This window comes from Phoenix dactylifera, chromosome 14, assembly GCF_009389715.1.
Source record: "Phoenix dactylifera cultivar Barhee BC4 chromosome 14, palm_55x_up_171113_PBpolish2nd_filt_p, whole genome shotgun sequence".
Lineage (NCBI taxonomy): Eukaryota > Viridiplantae > Streptophyta > Magnoliopsida > Arecales > Arecaceae > Phoenix > Phoenix dactylifera.
Genome location: NC_052405.1, coordinates 2,341,689 through 2,365,745, shown reverse-complemented (window position 1 = coordinate 2,365,745; position 24,057 = coordinate 2,341,689). Strand labels below are relative to the sequence as shown.

Sequence of the window (24,057 nt, the reverse complement as noted above, 5' to 3'; positions counted from 1 at the left end):
ACTTGGACGGCATGGTCGAGATATTGCCATTGCGACTTTATAAAGATTTCACCCGAAACTGTTTCGGACCATCATAACAATATAACATTATGCAAGAATAACTACAATGCAAGTAAGACAAACAAATAGCCTGAATAAATAACCTCTCACAAGTCCAGAGAGCCATGCAAAAACTTTTACCTCTCTCTCCCTTTCTCTCTCTCTCTCTCTATATATATCTATATATATATATATATTTGCGCGTGTGAAAGTAAGGAGATCTCAGGTCATGCCTAAGTAACTCGGCTACAGCAGTGCAGGTACACGTGCAGAGGTGGGTACCGCTCGGTCGGGCATGGCATCGTCTTTCATGTTTTCCTTTCCCTATTTCTCCCCGGCCTCATCTCTCTAGCTCGCCGGCGAGCACTCGAAGCTCTCCCCTCCCTCCCCCTTGCCCAGTTTCTTTTTTTTCCCCCCTCGAAGGCGATCTCTTATTAAGCTCCTCCTCGTCCTCTGCTCGTTGGGGTTAGGGTTCTTTATTTGGGCCTGCCAAAAATTAAAAAAAAAGAATGTCGCAGAGCGGGAAGTTGATGCCGAATTTAGATCAGCAGAGCACCAAGGTCCTCAATCTCACCGTCCTCCAGCGGATCGATCCTTTCGTCGAGGAGATCCTCATGACCGCGGCCCACGTCACCTTCTACGAATTCAACATTGAGCTCAATCAATGGGTATGCCTGAATCTTTTTGATCCCTTTTGCCCCTTCCCGTCCTTCCTTCCTCTGATAGGGTCGCCGCTTCTCTCGCAGAGCCGCAAGGATGTCGAGGGATCGCTCTTTGTTGTCAAGAGGTGATCGTTAGGATCTCTCCCTCCCACTTGGATATCCGATTTGATTGATATTCTCGAAATCCTTCGTGGTCGCTTGGTTAGAAAGAAGGAATTTGAACCTTGATCCTTTTATAGATTGATGATTCGTTTGAGTTTGTCTGACATTCTTTATTTTGTTCCGCCTCTCTTACAACCGTTTCGTTGGTTTCCGATACTTGGTATGGGGTCTTTACTTCTGACATGGTGATATCGTACCAGTTTGGGCACCACCTTGCGGAGATTTTTTTTTTTTTTTTTTTGTGCATTCTGCAATTTTATTTAAAAACTGCATGGCGTTATTTGCTCTGTTGCCAGATTTATAATGTCAAAAAAAGGTCGTAATAATTGCATTCTTGCAGAAATACACAGCCCAGATTTCAGTTCATTGTCATGAACCGGCGCAACACAGGTACAGAATTAGCCCTCTCTCGCTCTCTTGTAAGAATTAGTATTAATCTATGCTTTAGCAATTCTACTGCACAATGTCTCGTTGAGATGAAATTATAGTGGCAAATGGCATAGTACGGGAAAGCTAAATATGCGGAAACATAGGGCCGCAGTGGAAGCAATCACACCTAAAGCAGATTTTCATATTTATTTTTTTTTCTTTTCAGTGGGCTGCATCTCTGTCCTTTCTGCTGCAGATCAAATCAAATCTAAAATGATAAGAGTGATCTTGTTTCCAGGAACTTTGCTATGACATGAAATTTTAATTAGTCTTCTTTGCATCCAGATGCTTTAAAATATAATGTAATTAAATTTGGTGCTACTATCTGATATCTTCCATTTTCATACCGACTGGTATAAGCTGAGGAGATTGGGTCCTATTATGTTGGTGGCTAGCTATCCTCGTATCCCTACTCTCTTTTTTTGTGGAGCCTTTTTGTTTTAACTATTATTCTGCTGTCAATTTTGTCATGGTGGAGGGCTCTGGCTTGGTTTTTCTTGTTGGCATCCTAGTGTACACCCTGATCACTATCTTGATCTCTCCATCCGGGGGTAAATTGTTAATCCACTACAGTACGTGGCAATTGCAAAAGCTTTTGTTGCAATATTATCCAGAATTATAGCATTGACGGAGTGATTGGTTGGATCCTTATCAATTATTTCCACATACATACCTGCTCTGGAAACTCTGTGGAAAGTCAAGCCTGGACCCACTTCCTAAGAACACCTGCACCATTACCCATACAACCATACTGGCTCCCACACCCATTCCCAGCTTTTGGCAAGTTAGTTTCCGCTGATTGCCCTCCCAGGACCTTGTGATGTCTTTTGTTTGCTGACACATTGCAGGATATAAGAATTACATCATGGGTCATAGGAAACTTAAGGCAATATTAAGTGATTTTCAAGCTAATGATTGATATTTGTTGAGAAGTTTCTGCATTATTCTGTAATGAAGACTAAGAGACTGCGGTAAAACAACATCCATATGCATACATTCCACTGAATCTTTAATATATTAAAATTTTGATTAATTGAATTTTCATGCTTTGTTTCTCAACGGATATCTATTTCCAGTAATCACTCTATCAAACTTTAAGACAGCTGACAGATATTTAAGGGATGAAAATTGGAATCTTATACAATCATACCAGCTTGCATAATGCTATTACTGGCACAAATGCTTAAAAAATATCAAAATATTACAGTAGGAATGCTTTTGACTGTTACATAATAATACAAGTGCTAGTCACTTTTCCTTGATGGTTCCACGAGTTGCCGCAAATTGTCGAACCGCTCTTATTTTTACTAGAAAGTAAGAGCCTATGCCACATAGTGTCTTTTAGTTTGGATTAGCTCTTCTAATCAGATTGGTATTTGGTTCTGTAATTTCATTTCTTTAATTGTCACTTCCATATATTTCCATTCGACGTCCTTTAGACTTTAAAAATTCTTCCAGTTTGGTATGAAGATTGATTCTGAATCTATATATACCGCATGCGAATATAATTTGACGTTAGATTTTTGATCTGGTACATGGTGAATATTCTCCTTATCTAATGGGGATACATTTGTACACATGTATTTAAAGTAGCCTTCTATTCTATGAACAGATAATCTGGTAGAGGATCTCTTGGGAGATTTTGAATATGAAGTCCAAGTTCCATATTTGTTGTATCGGAATGCAGCTCAGGAAGTTAATGGTATATGGTTCTACAATGCACATGACTGTGAAGCTGCTGCAAATCTTTTTGGCAGGTTTGGGAGTTAACTTTCCATTTCTTTGCATCCTGCAACTTTAAGAACTCTTTAAGAATATCAAATAAAATGTTAACTTTAGTGTTACTTATGTCGCTAATAGATGGGGTTGAAAGATAAAACATCTTCCTGATGACTTGTTATGTTTCTATTTGTGCTTATAATGGTATTTAGAATACAATAACCATGGCCAGAAAGCCTTATTCCATACTTGATCAGGATCTGTAATGTTTTTTCATCCGGTAAAGGACAACATCTTCTTTCATCTCTAGTCTTTCCAAATATGTTTATCTTACTCCCTCTTTCCCTGCAATCAAAGTCTACTTTCTTGTGGCATCTTAGGTGGTTCTTTGCCCCCTTTACCTCTTATAGGTGCAACCCCCAAGCTTCCACAGATGTGCTCATTATGAATTCTTTATTTATTTCGCTGTAGATCAACCTTGTAATCCCTGGATCCAGCATCTTAAATGGTGAAACCTTCTTCTTATGCCTTAACATTTTGTATTTTGACAACGTCAACATTTTGTGTCTTGACAAAGTCAACTTTAACAACTTTGTCAGTGATTTTGCTAAAACTTACTAGCTTGTGGTATCACACAGAACTTCATAACCATTGTCACATAGTTGATTATTTCAATTTTCTTTTATGCGTTTTCTGCTCTCACATCTAACCCACCAAAATCGAAATTCTCTTGAATAATTATGTTGGTCGGATAGGGACATGGAATTCAAGTGCTCAACTATCCCAGATAATTCAACATGATAACTTTAGAAGATTTAACATGGTAGTGCATCCATGTGATCAAAATAACACCTGTATGCATACCTATTGAATACCTATGTGTTTGCGAACAAATATATGTATGTGCATGCTTGTGTATGCATGCATGCATATATGTATGTATGTTATATAGACATTTTGTGATGTAGGACGTTACTTTTCAATCCCTTGTGGTTCCTTCCTTTTTTTCTTTGGGGAGCTGTTCTTTTGAATTTGCACGGGATTGCTGTTTCATGGTTTTTGTTGCTTCGGTCATCGACGGCGCCTTGCAGAAGCTGTATGTGTGTAAAAAGGGGGGTTGGGATTGGGGACAGATCTGTGGGTTTACTCTTAACAACCTGATGTATGTTGCCTTTATTAGTTACACTGATGAGCATTATGCATGACAAATTTTATTTTTGCATTAATATCATGTACACAAAAATGGTATGATCCATGATATTAAATCTTGTCCTGAGATCTCATTGTTTTTTATTGTGTGAGCTCGGAAAGTTTATATAGATGCTTTAAATTGATATGATGTTACATGATATGCCTTAAATTTAAATTGATCTTTGTTGACCAGGATACTGAATGCATACTCCAAAGTCCCTCAAAAGCCTAAAGCTTCAACCAAAAGGTGGTATACAACTTTCTTTAACTCAAGCATCAACTCTGATGTGCTATCTCCTTCCTCTGCATCCTAGTGTTGTAACATGTTAAGTTGGAACTACAGCTTTTGAAAATTCATGTTATATTCAGCCAATTCCCTTTTAGTTGTTTCTTTAGTCTATGTATAAGCATTAAACGCTTGTCAGCCCTAGGATATCTTCTCAGCATACTTGGTACGGATGCTAATGTGCTGGCTAACGAGACTTCTTCCCATTGTTTGGTCAAGTTGTCAGGCCAGTCTTGGTGAATTTTAGATATCGTTCACCCAGCCCAGCCTTCATCCCAAATACCTGTGTTCTTGTTCGAGCAGGAAAAAAAAATCCTAATAGCTAACACTTAATTTAAAACAATCTGCATACTTTTTGCTGTTTAACAGTGTATCTGTAGGCTACAGTTTTACAAATACTTTAACATACATACATACATTAGACATGGACCAATTTTCATTCATTCACGTAGGCGCAAAAGAAGATGTGCAAATTGGCCTCGTTGAACTTGTATTTCTTAATAGAAGAACAACTAGGGAACCTTTGCAATGATTTCTTTCCTGAAAGAAGAATTGGAATATTTTGATAAGCCATTGTTGGGGCTGAAACATAAACATTTTGGTAAGTAGTTGCATGTTTTAAGGTATAGTCACTAGTTAATCGAAATGGAAAAGAAGTGAGGAATTTTAATTTTGATTGGATATAAACAGAATCACATAGAGTTGCTCATTTGGTGCAGTTCTTGAACAAAAAATCTTTATAATGAAAGATCGCTGTTTTTTAATGCAATTAATTGAAATTTTCGTGGAATTCCTACAAGTGATTGTGATTGTGACATGTTCTTGTTCTTTTTTTTGGAATTTTGCATATACAACAAGTATATCAGCTTTCTGTTGTAGAAGGATACTTTATGATTGCAAAGAGAATTGTTTTTGGCCACTGGCAGAGGGTTTTTCCAGGACTAGATCAAACTGGTCAGCATAATCACTGAGAAGTTGAAACAAATGTCATCTTTTGCTAGTATATCTGGAAGGCAAGATTTTCTACTATATCTTGAGACCAGTAGAGAGTACTGAGACCAGTACTGGCGATAAGTTTTCTTATTGGGATTCTGTGTCATTGCTTGGGACCAATACTGGTGATTCTGTGACATTGCTTAATCATGTATATCAAGATCTTGGTGTCACCACAATGGTGGTGGGATTCCTTGACTCAATTATATATGAATATTACGAGTAGTTCCTAGACAGCTTGTGGATCAAGATCATCTGTACTCTCTACTTTGACTTGTTTTCTGATACTGCATTCTATTGATATTTTCAACCACTTCCTGAAAAATAAGTCTTTCTCTTAATATTCTATTCTAGTTCTTTCTTAACAGTTCTTTCTACTGAGATTTTATTTTTTTTATCCAATATGGCAATAATATTATAGTGTTAACATGATGCATGTTTAGCATTTAGCTTGTTTATATTCGTCTAATAAATAGTGGCTTCTTTTGGTGGATCTGATCCCAAATTGTATTTTGATATGGTGCAATGCTTTTTCTCTGAACTGCATACTGCTTTGTTGCATATATAATTGTTCCAAGAAGTTTTTTTGGAATTCTAAATTCCTTGCTGCAATCCCTCTGTCTATAATTGTTAAATATCTAAAGCAATACTTTCCATTATGTGTATGACTTCCTGAATAAATTTGTGACTGTTTAATTCTTCTTTCCCACATTTGCAGCAGTGAGTTTGAGGAGTTGGAAGCTGTTCCAACATCAGCTGTTGTGGAAGGTCCTCTGGAGCCACCACCAACATCTTCTGCAGCTGCTGCTGTTCCTGATGTTTCTGATGATTCGTTTGTGAACTTCTTCAGTGTATGTTCTTTTGCTGACCGTAAACTTGAACCTTGCCATTATTATTGAACTTGTTGCTTTAAACCTTGTCTAGCATGCCTGGCTATGTTACCTTGCATGAAAGGGAAAGTCCTATAAATTTGACTTGGCCTCACTCGTTTCACATGATGATGTGTTCCTGAGACTGGGTAGTCCTGGTGGCTCTTCTTCGACCATACTCCACGCTTTTTTATCAGGGTTTTTTCTGGATCTATTTCTTTAGGGTTTTGGATCGAGACTCGGGGCGACGATGGAAGATTTGGTAGCGGAAAAGCATGTGAAGTACATCCTCTCCGTGGAAAAGGTTCGCTGGCTTCTCTCTCTTCTCTGCTCTCGAATAAATTTGGAATCGTCATAGGAAGCTATCGGGAAAAAAAGAGGAAGAATAACAACTTTTCTGAAATATTTGATTCGATAGAAGAAAGATGATTTCGAGTCTCTAGTGTTGGAGCATCTGAGGATGAACGGCGCCTATTGGGGTCTGACCACTCTGGACCTCCTCCATAAGCTCGGAGCTGTCGATCCGGATGAGGTCGTATCGTGGATGATGGAATGCTATCACCAGGATTGCGGTGAGTCATTCCCCAACTCGAGAGATTGAATTTTTAGGTCAGACATGGTGTATGTTTTTGGTAATTGTGAGTGGGTAATTGCAGGAGGGTTTGGTGGGAATATTGGTCACGATCCGCACCTTCTTTATACGCTCAGTGCCGTGCAGGTTTTGGCCCTTTTTGACAGGCTTGATGTTCTTGATATCGAGAAGGTCTCGGATTGTATCCTTCGTCGTTAGGAAAGATATTATGAAGTTTAAATTTGCTTTGATGGTCAATAAGATTTCAGGCTTTTGATGTAATTCTTCAGTTGGGTAATTTTAATGAATGGTAGACTGTTTGCAACATCGGGCTCGCGTATTGCTTGTGAACCCTTTCCTATCAACTTAGGCTTCCAATTTTTATGGTATGTACGAGCTTTCCTTTGTAATTAAGAGGGGCGGCTTCAAAATCATTAATTTTATGTTGCATTTTCATGCCATTCTTGATTAGTTACTCAACATGGAGAAAATTCTAGCTAGAAATCTGGGTTGGTCTCTGATGTGAAAACTTATCAAAACTGTGGTTTCACTGTTTGGTAATTGGTAGGTTTCTTTTATCCCTTAATCTCTGACTAACTTCATTTTTTTGAATTTTCAATTGTGTTGAAGTATCGTATCTGCTTTTTAGATAAAATCATCTGCTTTCCAAGGACTAAAGAGTGAGGTCTTTAGTAGTTTTTTTTTATTATTATTTGATTGGAGTGGGAATATGTTTAATATGAAAAGTTCTAGTTTCAGGAGGACCTACTGTACTTTCCACCTTCAAAAGTTGTCATCTCTGAAATCTGTTTATATTGAGATTTTAGGTTCTTTCTCTAGTTTGTTTTGCATTTTGACATGTTATACTTTAACAGCTATTATCCTCACATGCGCTAGGCTTCCCATGTTAAGATGCATGATCCATATTTCCCTATAAAAAGTAATAAGTGTTTTCACTACTTTGTATCCACTTTGTTCTTCTGACACCTAGGACTTGTAGCATTAATCGTTTGTAGACCAGAAATTAGAAGTGATCAAAAGTTCGCTGGTAATTAAGGATGTCAATTTTCTTGGGTCTAGTGATATTGAATTTTTTGTGGCTTAACTTGAGGAAAACACTTCAAAATAAAACTTATAGAAGCTGATTTTAGAAGTAGACATGACAAGTCAAAGCATAAGCTGGGATCCACCAATAGCATTTAAACTCAAGTCTCACCTTGATACTGTTTCCCACAAACTCAAGATGAGACAAAATGCAGAGAGTGATTCACAGGTGGCAATTGTGCAATTGAAACTTTATGTGCATCTTTTCTGTTGTTGCTGTGGTTGTGGTTGTTGTTGTTGTTTCTTGATGTTTCTATGATCAAGGGTCAGATGTACAACCATATTCTTCTAAAGTTGATGGCATTGTTGTTAAGATGGAGTGCATGTTAGTGGGAAGTAGATGAATCCATCCAATTTTTGGTTGGCTATAAGAATATGATGATGTTAAGTTGGTTGAAAGAATTTTGATGTTTTTCTTTAATATATTTCAGAGTTTAGATATCTCATCAGAATATAGATTGCTTCAAAGTGACATTCATGTTTCAAATCTTACAAAGCTAAGAAACCTGGATGTCTGTTTGGATTGTTGATGCAACTAATGGGCATACATTCTTATGTTATAGTAGTCCCTTGATCAACCTAAATCAGCGTCTCCCTGTATGCTTTTGTAGTGGCATAAATCAAAGGCTCAAACCTTAATTGAGTTCCACAAATTGTCAACACAAGTAGTGTCCTATAATGTTTACCTTGCAATATTAACAGTGTTTGCTATATTGCTTGTCCCAACACTTCATTTGATGAAAATAGTTTCATCTCTCTGAGGATCAAAACTTGGTATTATGATCAAACACAGCATTTTTTGTGAGATTGCTTTCCAGATTTAGGAATTTCTGCATGAATTTTCAACCATCTTGAGCTAGCATTGCATGTAAATCGACGTTTTTATTGGTAATGGATCTAAAAGGCCCGAGTCTATTTCTTGTTTCACTTGATCTATAAGTTAGATGTTGCTGGGCTGCAGAATGGAGATGGATCTTTTTCTGGTGATATATGGGGTGAAACTGACACAAGGTATAAGTCTCTATTTCTTAAGCAAAAAACCTATTTGCTATTTTATTGCAATGGCATATACAAGAGTCCTTAGTGCAACAAGTTCCCCTGTAGGTTCTCTTATTGTGCAATTTGCTGTCTCTCGATATTGCATCGTCTAGATAAAATTGATGTGGAAAAGGCTGTGAATTACATTGTGAGCTGCAAAAATTTGGATGGTGGATTTGGATCTATACCTGGAGGGGAGTCGCATGCTGGGCAGAGTATGTTTTATGATATTATTGAGTCAGTTTCCATTACATTGTATCACAGCTCTTCTCAGGAAAGAAAAAGGCAGACAATGTGTCACAGTTGCCTTTATGAACTATGGTGCATATCCCTACTAATAATTCAGTCATTTCTTGGTCATTTATCAAGGCTTACTGAACATTGAAATGATTTAAGATATTCTCAGTTTTGTCTTAGCTGCTAATCATATGTTATTTTCTCTACTGTCTTAATGGCAATACTTTTGTTATTTTGTCTTGTTTTTCCCTTCACAACTTTGAGTTTGATTGAACATACTTGATAAACAACCATTACTGCAGTCTTCTGTTGTGTGGGAGCCCTTGCAATCACAGGTTCTCTGCACCATGTTGACAGAGATCTTCTTGGCTGGTGGCTATGTGAGCGGCAATGTAAAGATGGAGGGTTAAATGGCCGCCCTGAGAAGCTTACTGATGTTGGACTTTTCCTGAACATTTTATTTTATTTTTAACTTGATTTAGAGATGTTTTTGAATAATTCCTCATTGACAATGTCATCAAAATTATATCAGGTCTGCTACTCTTGGTGGGTGCTGTCCAGCCTGATAATGATTGATAGGGTGCACTGGATTGACAAGGATAAACTCACTAGGTTCATCCTAAACTGCCAGGTTAGAATTCATGTTCCACAATCGTCTCTGCAGCGTGCAGTTGCTTTTGATTTCTTGTATTTGTCATTGAAGCGTGTTATTATTATCATAATGCAGGACAGGGAGAATGGAGGAATTTCAGATAGGCCAGATAATGCTGTTGATGTTTTTCATACCTACTTTGGAGTAGCAGGTGCTAATCAGCTTCTCCATTTGTGTTCCTCAATCCATGTTATAAATGTTCATCTGCTCCCCTGAATTAGTACCTTTTTCTCAAAGTGCATTGCAATATATTCTGTTCTAGTGTCAGAGGCTTGTGGATGACCGAAGGCTTCTTTTGTTTGATAAACAGGACTTTCACTGATGGAATATCCAGGATTAAAGTCACTAGATCCTGCTTATGCCTTACCTGTTGATGTTGTGAATCGAATTTTCTTTGGAAAACAGAGAGCCCCTTCACTGCTGGCAAGCTGAGCCCAAGCCCTATTTAGTGATTGGGGGAAACCATGTGATGGAAAAGAATTAAAATCACCGTCATGGTACATGGGTTCTGTTCTCAAACAGGTTCGACCAAAGTGATTGTTCTAAATTTGATGAAGAGTTCACTGTACCAATTTCCTAACACTGGTTCCAAATTCTTTAATGTTAGCCCAGTTCTGATAGGAATCAGTCATGTTTGTTTACATGGAATAATTTTACAGTAAGTGGGGGTGGATTTAATATTAACACATGCCATATTTTTGTTTGGCAAGTTGAGGAAAATTAGATCTCTCCATTCTGTTTTTCAGAAGAAGGCGCTGCTGTTGTTTCTGCCTGGGGGCTAGCGCACCAAAGTTCATGAGATCAAGATTTGTACGATTCTTCTTTTTATTTTCCAAAATTGTTCTGCTGCAGGAAAAGATCATCCCCCAATGATCGTCATGCCATTCACTTCTTCCAATCTCAGAAACACCTAAGCGGTTCTATGGTGATGCCTGCAGATGCTAGCAGTAGGATGCTAACCAGCCTGCAGCTAGTAGTGTTTAGAACTTTATTCCTCGGTATCAGGCAGAGCAGGGCCGAGGGATTTCGTTTGAAGGAGTTTTCTTTATCTTGAATGCACTCCACCGATTGAAATGTCGTGAGTACATCACTGGTCCTGTACCAGCCATGAGCCATTATGAGAGAAGCTATTACTTGCTGATGGCAAGTGAACTGTAACCATCCATATCGAGGCATCTGGATTCATACCATCCCAATGTCTCATATGGCTCGGCAGTTTTCTTGGGGGGTGGGGGCTCATTTGTATCGAGACATCAACCCTGTATTGTGCCCATACTGAGAATTGTCCCTTACTGGCCAGCCATCGAGATTTGAATCCTTGATACATTCATACGATTCTAATCAGCCTCAACGACTTAAATGGAGCTATTATTAAACAAAGGAAAATACATTTGCAGGTCTGACAGGATATTTCATGCTTCAAATGCCTTTCAAAGGAACCCACAATATAATTCAGCAGAAAAGCTTCATTCACAGCTGCCTTTGCAGGAAAAATGATATTTTAGGCCAAGTTACACCAAGTTTAATGGTTGCTAGCGACAAGCCATGCCTGAAATGTAGTAGTTAATCCTGCTAGTCACATGACAGGGCTAAACAACCCCCCAGATTTGTGCAAAGAGCAGTCCTTATTAATGAGCTAATGTTAGCTTTTTTAAAACCTGAGAGGTTATTGAGATGAGCAGCCCATAACACCTGTTATTTTTCAATTTTTTATATGCTCCACAATCAGGTGTTGAAATAATGAAAAATACTCAGATCACAAGCCCCAAAATGAACATCTGTATAATGTCACTACTGGTATTTGTATAAAAAAAAAAAAATTGTATAAAATGGAGGCTCCGATGAGTACAGAAAAAACTTACAAAAGCCATATAAGCGAGCATCCTACAAGCACAGGATATGAAGAAACCACGCGTAACCAAAAGCAGGCACAACTCTTAAAACCCACTCTTCAGTCTTATGAATGATGTGCATTCAGCATCTCCCGGTACACCATATCAATAAATTGGTTATTCTGTCACAAAGTAACACAGAAAGCTTTAGTGCAGAAAAACTCATAAAAGCTATCATGCTGATGCATAATCTAAGCAGTAATGTGCCGGCTAATAAATTAAATGAAATTACCACCCAAACAGAGATGAAAAAAAAGTTGTTTACGGAATGGATCGAGTGACATTAGAGACAACAGAGAATTCAGAGAAGGAAAAGCCAAGTGTAAGTAGTTAAATTGGGGAAGACATGAAAATTTGAGATGAGTACTGAGTCAAACCAAGACTGAAGAAAATATTCTTATCCAGACATCTAAAGGAAAAAGAAGAATTGCAACAAATTTGCTTCAGTTATTTTAGGAATTCCAACAAATGTCCCATCATATCACAGATGTTCATAAAATTATCATAGAGGAGAATCAGATTGAATCAAGTGTTGTTGAGAAATGTAAACATCAAGCTGATTTATGCTATTTACCACCAATTCTCTATATACTGAGACTGATAATCAGAAAAAAGGTTAAATCCTTTAACAGATTAAATCAAGGTCATTCACAATTTATAGTCTCAGATGTGTTAATATTTGTCAATAACACGACATAGAATTTGAACATAAGCTTTCATTAACAGTGATGACAACAATGTAAATCAACAGGAAAGAACAGCACAAAAGATGGGAGCAATTCCTCTGAATTTTCAAATCCAATTATAGTCCTTAAATTGACATCTCTTAGCTGCCAAAGGAAAAGGTTGAAGTGTGGAACTGCTCCTTTTTCTAGTTCATATTGTTTTTCCCAACTGCAATATCAAGTATGGATCTACTTTTGTTAATTCCCTCAAATTATTTTTAATATGGGACAAAAATTTAATATCCATAATTATGGATCTGCAGCTATCTTGTCACCAAAGAATTTAACAAACTGATGAGTCATGATTCCATATGTTATATATTCACTGAATTTAGCATGGGAACAAGCTATGTCAGCAGTAAATACGTTCTGTTAGCGATAGCAAAGAGCAGATGGGCATACCTGCACAAGCTTCAGCAGCGCATCCCGGACTTTGTCTCTTGTAATAACTGAACCATAGTTAGGGGTAGGAGTAAGAGATGGAGGTGGAGTAGGTGGGGGAAATGGTTGAAGCAATGGAGTGCCATACGGACGCTGCATGGTTAGAGAAGGATGAAGTGGGGGAGCGGTGGGCATAGAAGATGCTAATGGTGGCATCATTAATGAAGAAGATGAGGGGGCAGGTGCAAAAAATGAAGGTTTGACCAGATTTGTTGCACGATTAATATTGCTGCTAGATTCATGAACATCAAGGAGTGGCATTAGAGGAGGGGTTGAAGTTGGCAGAGAAAGGGCAGACTGCAGGGTTGGCGCGGGAGATGGAATGACATTAGGTGCATGGGAAGATGAAGGAATTGCTGCAGAAGATTGCTGTTGTTGTCCAGTAACTGTTGAACTTGATATATTTCCAATATTTGTAGCTGTCTGCAAACCGTGAAAATTTCCAGTCAGAGAGGTGCAAGAACAGCTTGACCTGTAAATGAATGCCCAACATTTTTTCCCTAGTTTTATGGTATATGCAGCAAAGTGGATGCATCTTCCGAGAAAGGGAAGGGAACAAGTCTCCGGCAAGAAAGCAACTAGTTGAGACTCAAGTTCAGGTACTACTTTTCAAGGAAATAATAATAATGTTACATAGTCATGCAAGCGCAAAAAACCTTGAAAGCTTTGTCCAGATGCCACCAGGACTACCCAGTCTCAGGAACACATCATCATGTGAAACGACTGAGGCCAAGTCAAATTTATAGGACTTTCCCTTTCATGCAAGGTAACATAGCCAGGCATGCTAGACAAGGTTTAAAGCAACAAGTTCAATAATAATGGCAAGGTTCAAGTTTACGGTCAGCAAAAGAACATACACTGAAGAAGTTCACAAACGAATCATCAGAAACATCAGGAACAGCAGCAGCTGCAGAAGATGTTGGTGGTGGCTCCAGAGGACCTTCCACAACAGCTGATGTTGGAACAGCTTCCAACTCCTCAAACTCACTGCTGCAAATGTGGGAAAGAAGAATTAAACAGTCACAAATTTATTCAGGAAGTCATACACATAATGGAAAGTATTGCTTTAGATATTTAACAATTATAGACAGAGGGATTGCAGCAAGGAATTTAGAATTCCAAAAAAACTTCTTGGAACAATTATATATGCAACAAAGCAGTATGCAGTTCAGAGAAAAAGCATTGCACCATATCAAAATACAATTTGGGATCAGATCCACCAAAAGAAGCCACTATTTATTAGACGAATATAAACAAGCTAAATGCTAAACATGCATCATGTTAACACTATAATATTATTGCCATATTGGATAAAAAAATAAAATCTCAGTAGAAAGAACTGTTAAGAAAGAACTAGAATAGAATATTAAGAGAAAGACTTATTTTTCAGGAAGTGGTTGAAAATATCAATAGAATGCAGTATCAGAAAACAAGTCAAAGTAGAGAGTACAGATGATCTTGTTCCACAAGCTGTCTAGGAACTACTCGTAATATTCATATATAATTGAGTCAAGGAATCCCACCACCATTGTGGTGACACCAAGATCTTGATATACATGATTAAGCAATGTCACAGAATCACCAGTATTGGTCCCAAGCAATGACACAGAATCCCAATAAGAAAACTTATCGCCAGTACTGGTCTCAGTACTCTCTACTGGTCTCAAGATATAGTAGAAAATCTTGCCTTCCAGATATACTAGCAAAAGATGACATTTGTTTCAACTTCTCAGTGATTATGCTGACCAGTTTGATCTAGTCCTGGAAAAACCCTCTGCCAGTGGCCAAAAACAATTCTCTTTGCAATCATAAAGTATCCTTCTACAACAGAAAGCTGATATACTTGTTGCATATGCAAAATTCCAAAAAAAAGAACAAGAACATGTCACAATCACAATCACTTGTAGGAATTCCACAAAAATTTCAATTAATTGCATTAAAAAACAGCGATCTTTCATTATAAAGATTTTTTGTTCAAGAACTGCACCAAATGAACAACTGTATGTGATTCTGTTTATATCCAATCAAAATTAAAATTCCTCACTTCTTTTCCATTTCGATTAACTAGTGACTATACATTAAAACATGCAACTACTTACCAAAATGTTTATGTTTCAGCCCCAACAATGGCTTATCAAAATATTCCAATTCTTCTTTCAGGAAAGAAATCATTGCAAAGGTTCCCTAGTTGTTCTTCTATTAAGGAGTACAAGTTCAACGAGGCCAATTTGCACATCTTCTTTTGCGCCTACGTGAATGAATGAAAATTGGTCCATGTCTAATGTATGTATGTATGTTAAAGTATTTGTAAAACTGTAGCCTACAGATACACTGTTAAACAGCAAAAAGTATGCAGATTGTTTAAATTAAGTGTTAGCTATTAGGATTTTTTTTTCCTGCTCGAACAAGAACACAGGTATTTGGGATGAAGGCTGGGCTGGGTGAACGATATCTAAAATTCACCAAGACTGGCCTGACAACTTGACCAAACAATGGGAAGAAGTCTCGTTAGCCAGCACATTAGCATCCGTACCAAGTATGCTGAGAAGATATCCTAGGGCTGACAAGCGTTTAATGCTTATACATAGACTGAAGAAACAACTAAAAGGGAATTGGCTGAATATAACATGAATTTTCAAAAGCTGTAGTTCCAACTTAACATGTTACAACACTAGGATGCAGAGGAAGGAGATAGCACATCAGAGTTGATGCTTGAGTTAAAGAAAGTTGTATACTACCTTTTGGTTGAAGCTTTAGGCTTTTGAGGGACTTTGGAGTATGCATTCAGTATCCTGGTCAACAAAGATCAATTTAATTTTAGGCATATCATGTAACATCATATCAATTTAAAGCATCTATATAAACTTCCCGAGCTCACAAAATAAAAAACAATGAGATCTCAGGACAAGATTTAATATCATGGATCATACCATTTTTGTGTGCATGATATTAATGCAAAAATAAAATTTGTCATGCATAATGCTCATCAGTGTAACTAATAAAGGCAACATACATCAGGTTGTTAAGAGTAAACCCACAGATCTGTCCCCAACCCCAACCCCCCTTTTTACACACATACAGCTTCTGCAAGGCGCCGTCGATGACCGAAGCAACAGAAACCATGAAACAGCAATCCCGTGCAAATTCAAAAGAACAGCTCCCCTCCTGATCACCATGTGCGCCACTTGCCCAGGATCGCGTCGGATCATTGCCCGCTACTGGTGAGTACAGAGACTTATTTTCCAGTTCGTCATCCTTTTAGATTTGAGAAAATATGGCTCTGTTATCCGAGATCATGGGAGATGGTGAGAGAGGCTTGGAGTGCACCAGTTAGAGGAGATGCTATGTATCGGGTGTCTCGTAGATTGGAGCTGACGAGGAGGCGACTAAGGAGATGGAATCGAGAGGAGGTGGGAGATATTTTCAGGAGGATTGAGGAGTCGGAGGAGGCCATTGCCGGATTACAGGCTCGGGAGGATCAAAGGGGTGGTCTAGAGGATGTGGAGATGGGGGAGCTCAGATCATTATTGGCATTGCATGATGGGCTCCTTAGACAGCAGGAGACATTTTGGAGACAGAAATCGAGAGTACAGTGGATTATGGAGGGGGACAGAAACACTAGATTTTTTCACCAGGCGACAGTTATCAGAAGGCACCAGAACAGAATTAGAGTTATCCGGGATGAGGAGGGGCAGCTATCGGAGGATCCGGAGGTGATTCAGAGGATCTTGGAGAGCTTCTTCAGGGCTAGGTGGACAGAGCTGCCTATGGGTGGGAGCTTAGCGGATATGGCCCCGCCCTTATCTAGGGTGTCAGAGGAGGAGACAGCAGCGCTGATTAGTCCAGTCTCGGATAGGGAGATTAGTGAGGCAGTGAGGTCCCTTGCGGGGGACAAGGCTCCAGGGCCGGACGGCTTTCCACCCTTGTTTTTCCAGAGATATTGGATGATAGTTGGGCGAGATGTGACGGCGGCTATACAGCAGTTCTTTCGCACAGCGGTGATGGCAGGAGATTGGCAGAGGACTTTCATTACCTTGATACCGAAGCGGCAGGATGCTTCGGAGCCGGGTCATTTTCGTCCGATTAGCCTTTGTACGACCTTGTACAAGGCAACGGCGAGGATCCTTGCCGGCAGATTGAGAGATGTTCTCCCTAGGCTTATTAGTCCAGAGCAGGGGGCTTTTTTGGAGGGGCGAAGCATATCTGACAATGTGCTTATTGCCCAGGAGTTTATGTTTGATCTCGGTCGGGCTCCGATGAGGAAGAGTCTGATGGGGGTCAAGCTTGACATGGAGAGGGCCTATGATAGGGTGAGATGGGATTTCTTGCAGCAGTCCTTGCAGGAGTTCGGATTTCATGAGATATGGACCAGTTGGGTGATGGGTTGTGTTCGTGCTCCCTCCTTTGCTATCTTGGTGAACGGTACGCCGTCACGCTTCTTTATGTCCTCAGGGGGGCTGCGCCAGGGATGTCCCCTCTCTCCCCTATTATTCATTATGTGTGCAGATGCACTGTCTAGATCCCTACGGCGGGCAGTGGCCACTTAGGAGTTGGAGGTCTACAGGCCGGCGGTGGGGGCTTCTCCGATTTCCCATTTGCTCTTTGCTGATGACTGTCTACTTCTTGCCAGGTCGTCACGGCAGGTGGCTCAGGCTATTGGTCAGATTCTTCAGGATTAGGACAGCGGGTCAACCTGACCAAGTCAGCTATTATCTTTAGCCCAAAAACCAAAGTGGAGGTGAGGCGGTCTATACTGGAGACCCTAAGGGTGGGAGAGCAGGAGGGCACGATGACTTATCTGGGGGTTCCACTCTCGGGCCACAGGTTGCGGAGTAGGGACTTTACATCCATGGAGCTTAGCATCAGACGCCGATTGGAGGGGTGGCAGATGCTTACACTTTCTATGATGGGTAGGATTACTCTGGTGCGGTCAGTTCTTACTTCGATCCCTATCTTTCTACTTTCCAATGCTATCATTCCAATTAGAGTCTTGAGGTCCTTTGAGCAGCTATTCAGGAAATTTATCTGGGGGAGGAGTAGTGGCAGAGGTGGAGTCCACTTGCTGGCATGGGATGTGGTATGCCAGCCGACTAGCCATGGAGGTTTGGGGGTGCAGTCCCTGGTGGCGAGGAGGGAGGCTTTAGTGGCTAGACATGCGGCTAGATTCGTGCTTGAGCCCGAGAGCATGTGGTCTTCGCTGATGAGGGCCAAGTATGTCACCTTGGTGCCCGGGGCCCGAGCCGGTCGTCACCACTCTCCGATCTGGAGAGAGATGTGTGCTAGTGCTGGGGTCGTGCTTCCGGAGATCAGATGGACCATAGGCGACGGTCGGTCTATTGATGTGTTACAGGATAGTTGGGTGACCGAGCTACCGATCTGCTGTATGCCGACCATGGTGGATTCGACGCGATTATCAGGGTGCAGGGTGAGTGAGCTGTTGACCTTGGAGGGGGGCCGATGGAGGGAGGAGCTGATCCGTGAGGTTTTTGGGGAGCAGCTGGCGGAGTCGGTTTTATCCCTTCCTGTTCCCTTCGGGGGGTGGAGCCGACAGATTAGTTTGGATGCCGACCGGACGGTCGCGGGTTCGGGTTAGAGATCTTCTTGCCCTGATCGGTAGGGAGCCAGCCCGTCAGATTGAGGGTGGGTGGATATGGAGGATGAGGATTCACCCCCGTGTGGCGTTATTCATCTGGAAGGTGGCTTGGGGCTGCCTTCCTACGAGGAGCTTATTGGTTCGGCGTGGTATGGCGGTCTCTCAGTGCTGTGAGGAGTGTGCAGATATCGAGGAGACGATCGAGCATGTCCTTCTGCGGTGTCCTAGAGCCCGAGAGATTTGGCGGATGGCACCAGTCCTACTACCCGATTCGGTGGTGTTTGTGCAGGATTTGATTCATATGTTGAGAGTCTCCGTGCGGAGCCCCAGATTTGCTGAGGCTGGGATTGTAGTGGCATACCTGTCCTATTACATATGGCTGGACAGGAATGCCGGTCTTTTCGAGGGGAGGAGGTCGTCTCCGAGGATGGTGGTAGACAGAGCGATGCTATCTGCGAGGGAGGTTCTTGCGGCTACCGTCGGGTTTTCTTCTGGGTTAGCCAGGGACATCTGGGGTACTTGTCACGCTGTTTCAGCGCCCCGGTTTGCCCTTGTTTCTTGGGTACCCCCACTCCCTAGCTTTCTCAAGGTAAATTTCGACGGTAGTCGGTCAGCAGATGGTGTGACTGGAGGGATCGGATTTGTGATCAGGGACCATCTGGGGAGGATGATAGCAGCAGGAGGGCGGCGTACGCCGGGTCTCACAGTGGTTGGGGCTGAGTTGCAGGCGGCATGGGAGGGTATATCCTATGCATGGCATGTTCTTGGTATGGAGAGGGTATGCCTCGAGGGTGACTCTTCTGTGGTTATTGACTGGATTCGAGGAGCGGATCGTTTTGGAGATGGCCACCCCCCGGTTCGGGAGATCCGTGGGTTGGTGCGATTGATGGGTGAGGTTCAGATTGGACATGTGTTTAGGGAGGCGAACAGAGCTGCAGACTGGGTCGCCTCCTTTGTAGCCCGGCACTCCGGAAATTTTCTGTGGACGTCTGTGTCGGACGTCCATCCTTCCTTGTATCTCTTACTGTCCCGCGATATGGCTGGGTGTACTCACGTCAGAATTATATGAAATGAGTAGCCGCTTTTAACCAAAAAAAAAAAAAAAAAGAACAGCTCCCCAAAGAAAAAAAGGAAGGAACCACAAGGGATTGAAAAGTAACATCCTACATCACAAAATGTCTATATAACATACATACATATATGCATGCATGCATACACAAGCATGCACATACATATATTTGTTCGCAAACACATAGGTATTCAATAGGTATGCATACAGGTGTTATTTTGATCACATGGATGCACTATCATGTTAAATCTTCTAAAGTTATCATGTTGAATTATCTACTAAACTACTAAACATAATAGGTTCTTGCGGAATTTTTATTCGATTTTCTTTAATTCCTCTAGAGGAGTCGAGCTGGAACTCTAGCGTTAATTAGGGTTCGCAAAAAGGATGCTGCCATCGCTCAAACCCGCCATGGCGGAGCTCTCTCCAACTCCCCTCTCCCGCTCCCGCTCCCTCCCCTGTTCCTTGCTCCTCGAGTCTTTATAGGAATTCACGAATCTGGACCGTCCATCCGTTCCCTGATCGAACGGGTCGGACTGCATCGAGCTCGCACCCGGTTCGTCCTCGACCAGGCCGGTCTCCCCCACTCGGTCTGAAATGAAGGCAGTTATAACGATTTTAGTGGAGGGTCCAGCCGGCCGGCTTTAGATCGACCGGGTCGGATCGCAGCGGGATTGGATCGTCTCTTGACGCGGTGATCCTCTTCTTTTTCCCCATCTCGCTCTCTTCCGGATCTCTGGTTTCGCTCTTCTTCGACCATACTCCACGCTTTTTTATCAGGGTTTTTTCTGGATCTATTTCTTTAGGGTTTTGGATCGAGACTCGGGGCGACCATGGAAGATTTGGTAGTGGAAAAGCATGTGAAGTACATCCTCTCCGTGGAAAAGGTTCGCTGGCTTCTCTCTCTTCTCTGCTCTCGAATAAATTTGGAATCGTCATAGGAAGCTATCGGGAAAAAAAGAGGAAGAATAACAACTTTTCTGAAATATTTGATTCGATAGAAGAAAGATGATTTCGAGTCTCTAGTGTTGGAGCATCTGAGGATGAACGGCGCCTATTGGGGTCTGACCACTCTGGACCTCCTCCATAAGCTCGGAGCTGTCGATCCGGATGAGGTCGTATCATGGATGATGGAATGCTATCACCAGGATTGCGGTGAGTCATTCCCCAACTCGAGAGATTGAATTTTTAGGTCAGACATGGTGTATGTTTTTGGTAATTGTGAGTGGGTAATTGCAGGAGGGTTTGGTGGGAATATTGGTCACGATCCGCACCTTCTTTATACACTCAGTGCCGTGCAGGTTTTGGCCCTTTTTGACAGGCTTGATGTTCTTGATATCGAGAAGGTCTCGGATTGTATCCTTCGTCGTTAGGAAAGATATTATGAAGTTTAAATTTGCTTTGATGGTCAATAAGATTTCAGGCTTTTGATGTAATTCTTCAGTTGGGTAATTTTAATGAATGGTAGACTGTTTGCAACATCGGGCTCGCGTATTGCTTGTGAACCCTTTCCTATCAACTTAGGCTTCCAATTTTTATGGTATGTACGAGCTTTCCTTTGTAATTAAGAGGGGCGGCTTCAAAATCATTAATTTTATGTTGCATTTTCATGCCATTCTTGATTAGTTACTCAACATGGAGAAAATTCAATATCACTAGACCCCAGAAAATTGACATCCTTAATTACCAGCGAACTTTTGATCACTTCTAATTTCTGGTCTACAAACGATTAATGCTACAAGTCCTAGGTGTCAGAAGAACAAAGTGGATACAAAGTAGTGAAAACACTTATTACTTTTTATAGGGAAATATGGATCATGCATCTTAACATGGGAAGCCTAGCGCATGTGAGGATAATAGCTGTTAAAGTATAACATATCAAAATGCAAAACAAACTAGAGAAAGAACCTAAAATCTCAAGATAAACAGATTTCAGAGATGACAACTTTTGAAGGTGGAAAGTACAGTAGGTCCTCCTGAAACTGGAACTTTTCATATTAAACATATTCCCACTCCAATCAAATAATAATAAAAAAAACTACTAAAACCTCATTCTTTAGTCCTTGGAAAGCAGATGATTTTATCTAAAAAGCAGATACGATACTTCAACACAATTGAAAATTCAAAAAAATGAAGTTAGTCAGAGATTAAGGGATAAAAGAAACCTACCAATTACCAAACAGTGAAACCACAGTTTTGATAAGTTTTCACATCAGAGACCAACCCAGATTTCTAGCTAGAATTTTCTCCATGTTGAGTAACTAATCAAGAATGGCATGAAAATGCAACATAAAATTAATGATTTTGAAGCCGCCCCTCTTAATTACAAAGGAAAGCTCGTACATACCATAAAAATTGGAAGCCTAAGTTGATAGGAAAGGGTTCACAAGCAATACGCGAGCCCGATGTTGCAAACAGTCTACCATTCATTAAAATTACCCAACTGAAGAATTACATCAAAAGCCTGAAATCTTATTGACCATCAAAGCAAATTTAAACTTCATAATATCTTTCCTAACGACGAAGGATACAATCCGAGACCTTCTCGATATCAAGAACATCAAGCCTGTCAAAAAGGGCCAAAACCTGCACGGCACTGAGTGTATAAAAAAGGTGTGGAAATTTGAAAAATGAATAGCTCAATAAGGTGACGTCGCTTCGCTTTTTTTTATATAAAGTAGTAAGCTGATCTCCGGCTGATCCTACCGCAGCCGTCACGCCCCCGTTTTAGCATTTTTTGGGGGGAGTAGGGTAGCTCCTGTTCCAATGGAGGGACGTGTCTGGTCAACCGTTCGTTGAAATGCTCTGCGCCGCGCAATGAATCCCAATTTGTTGAATGTTACTTATTAGGTCCTGTTCTATAATCTGGCTTGATCTTGTAGTCCAAAAAATTCCGTACCATGACGTATCTGGGATAATAGTAATTAGTGAAAAAAGAATACTTGTACAAACCAGTGAAGTAACCCCATCTCCAATGGTCCAAAAATAGGAATCATTGGAATATTCTGAACCATTCATGAACATTATGATCGTGACCAATATTCCCACCAAACCCTCCTGCAATTACCCACTCACAATTACCAAAAACATACACCATGTCTGACCTAAAAATTCAATCTCTCGAGTTGGGGAATGACTCACCGCAATCCTGGTGATAGCATTCCATCATCCACGATACGACCTCATCCGGATCGACAGCTCCGAGCTTATGGAGGAGGTCCAGAGTGGTCAGACCCCAATAGGCGCCGTTCATCCTCAGATGCTCCAACACTAGAGACTCGAAATCATCTTTCTTCTATCGAATCAAATATTTCAGAAAAGTTGTTATTCTTCCTCTTTTTTTTCCGATAGCTTCCTATGACGATTCCAAATTTATTCGAGAGCAGAGAAGAGAGAGAAGCCAGCGAACCTTTTCCACGGAGAGGATGTACTTCACATGCTTTTCCGCTACCAAATCTTCCATCGTCGCCCCGAGTCTCGATCCAAAACCCTAAAGAAATAGATCCAGAAAAAACCCTGATAAAAAAGCGTGGAGTATGGTCGAAGAAGAGTGAAACCAGAGATCCGGAAGAGAGCGAGATGGGGAAAAAGAAGAGGATCACCGCGTCAAGAGACGATCCAATCCTGCTGCGATCCGACCCGGTCGATCTAAAGCCGGCCGGCTGGACCCTCCACTAAAATCGTTATAACTGCCTTCATTTCAGATCGAGTGGGGGAGACCGGCCTGGTCGAGGACGAACCGGGTGCGAGCTCGATGCAGTCCGACCCGTTCGATCAGGGAACGGATGGACGGTCCAGATTCGTGAATTCCTATAAAGACTCGAGGAGCAAGGAACAGGGGAGGGAGCGGGAGCGGGAGAGGGGAGTTGGAGAGAGCTCCGCCATGGCGGGTTTGAGCGATGGCAGCATCCTTTTTGCGAACCCTAATTAACGCTAGAGTTCCAGCTCGACTCCTCTGGAGGAATTAAAGAAAATCGAATAAACATCAAGAACCTCGTCAACAAAAGAAAATCAAAAGAGGATTCTTTTGGAAGAACCGAAACAAGAATCCAGAAAGAAACTCCTAAAATCCTAAATAATCGGTCGAGTAAGAAGGAAAGAAACGCATCAGAAGAAGGAGTTAAAAATATTTACCTTGGGGGATTCCGCAAAGGCGCCGAGATCTTCTACCGTGGGACCGATCGAAATGGAAGAGTGTTCGAACACTTTCTTTCCATAGCAGAAAAAGGAGGAGAGAAGGGCTGAGGAAGAGAGTGAGAGAGGCAAATAAAAAAAAGGGTGGAATTCGGAAAATAGATGGACGGAGAGAGTAAAAAATTCAATATCACTAGACCCAAGAAAATTGACATCCTTAATTACCAGCGAACTTTTGATCACTTCTAATT

General features: G+C 41.0%; 4 protein-coding genes across 10 annotated transcripts; 2 read left to right on the top strand and 2 right to left on the bottom strand.

The window, feature by feature from the left end:
* The first annotated feature begins 253 nt into the window (after nt 1-253).
* Nucleotides 254-10,672, top strand: LOC103699163 (geranylgeranyl transferase type-2 subunit beta 1-like). Of its 7 annotated transcripts, none has more exons than XM_039133299.1 (15): nt 308-707; nt 786-826; nt 1,204-1,253; nt 2,905-3,049; nt 4,396-4,449; nt 6,203-6,332; nt 6,574-6,654; nt 6,769-6,922; nt 7,007-7,123; nt 8,970-9,036; nt 9,130-9,278; nt 9,603-9,736; nt 9,833-9,931; nt 10,028-10,103; nt 10,263-10,672. In XM_039133299.1, exons 1-15 carry the CDS (start codon nt 549-551, stop codon nt 10,382-10,384), a joined length of 1,578 nt encoding a protein of 525 aa, XP_038989227.1. In that variant the 5' UTR covers nt 308-548; the 3' UTR covers nt 10,385-10,672. The 7 variants fall into 7 exon arrangements, with proteins under 7 accessions (XP_038989228.1, XP_038989230.1, XP_038989227.1 ...); XM_039133298.1 differs by having other exon boundaries at nt 6,200-6,332; XM_039133300.1 differs by lacking the exon at nt 786-826 and having other exon boundaries at nt 254-313; nt 6,200-6,332.
* Nucleotides 10,673-11,627: 955 nt separating this feature from the next.
* Nucleotides 11,628-16,186, bottom strand: LOC103699162 (mRNA-decapping enzyme-like protein). Its single transcript, XM_039133917.1, has 5 exons — nt 16,090-16,186; nt 15,749-15,815; nt 13,868-14,000; nt 12,972-13,433; nt 11,628-11,966 (listed from the first exon to the last, which is right to left on the bottom strand). The coding sequence occupies exons 1-5, from the start codon at nt 16,184-16,186 to the stop codon at nt 11,910-11,912; spliced, it is 816 nt and encodes a 271-aa protein (XP_038989845.1). The 3' UTR covers nt 11,628-11,909.
* A 4,316-nt stretch (nt 16,187-20,502) lies between these two features.
* Nucleotides 20,503-21,314, top strand: LOC120112993 (geranylgeranyl transferase type-2 subunit beta 1-like). Its single transcript, XM_039133305.1, has 3 exons — nt 20,503-20,559; nt 20,674-20,827; nt 20,912-21,314. The coding sequence occupies exons 1-3, from the start codon at nt 20,506-20,508 to the stop codon at nt 21,043-21,045; spliced, it is 342 nt and encodes a 113-aa protein (XP_038989233.1). The 5' UTR covers nt 20,503-20,505; the 3' UTR covers nt 21,046-21,314.
* Nucleotides 21,315-22,664: 1,350 nt separating this feature from the next.
* LOC120113112 (geranylgeranyl transferase type-2 subunit beta 1-like) lies at nt 22,665-23,206 on the bottom strand. The gene is made up of 3 exons (XM_039133916.1): nt 23,082-23,206; nt 22,814-22,967; nt 22,665-22,729 (listed from the first exon to the last, which is right to left on the bottom strand). Exons 1-3 carry the CDS (start codon nt 23,133-23,135, stop codon nt 22,665-22,667), a joined length of 273 nt encoding a protein of 90 aa, XP_038989844.1. The 5' UTR covers nt 23,136-23,206.
* Nucleotides 23,207-24,057: the final 851 nt, after the last annotated feature.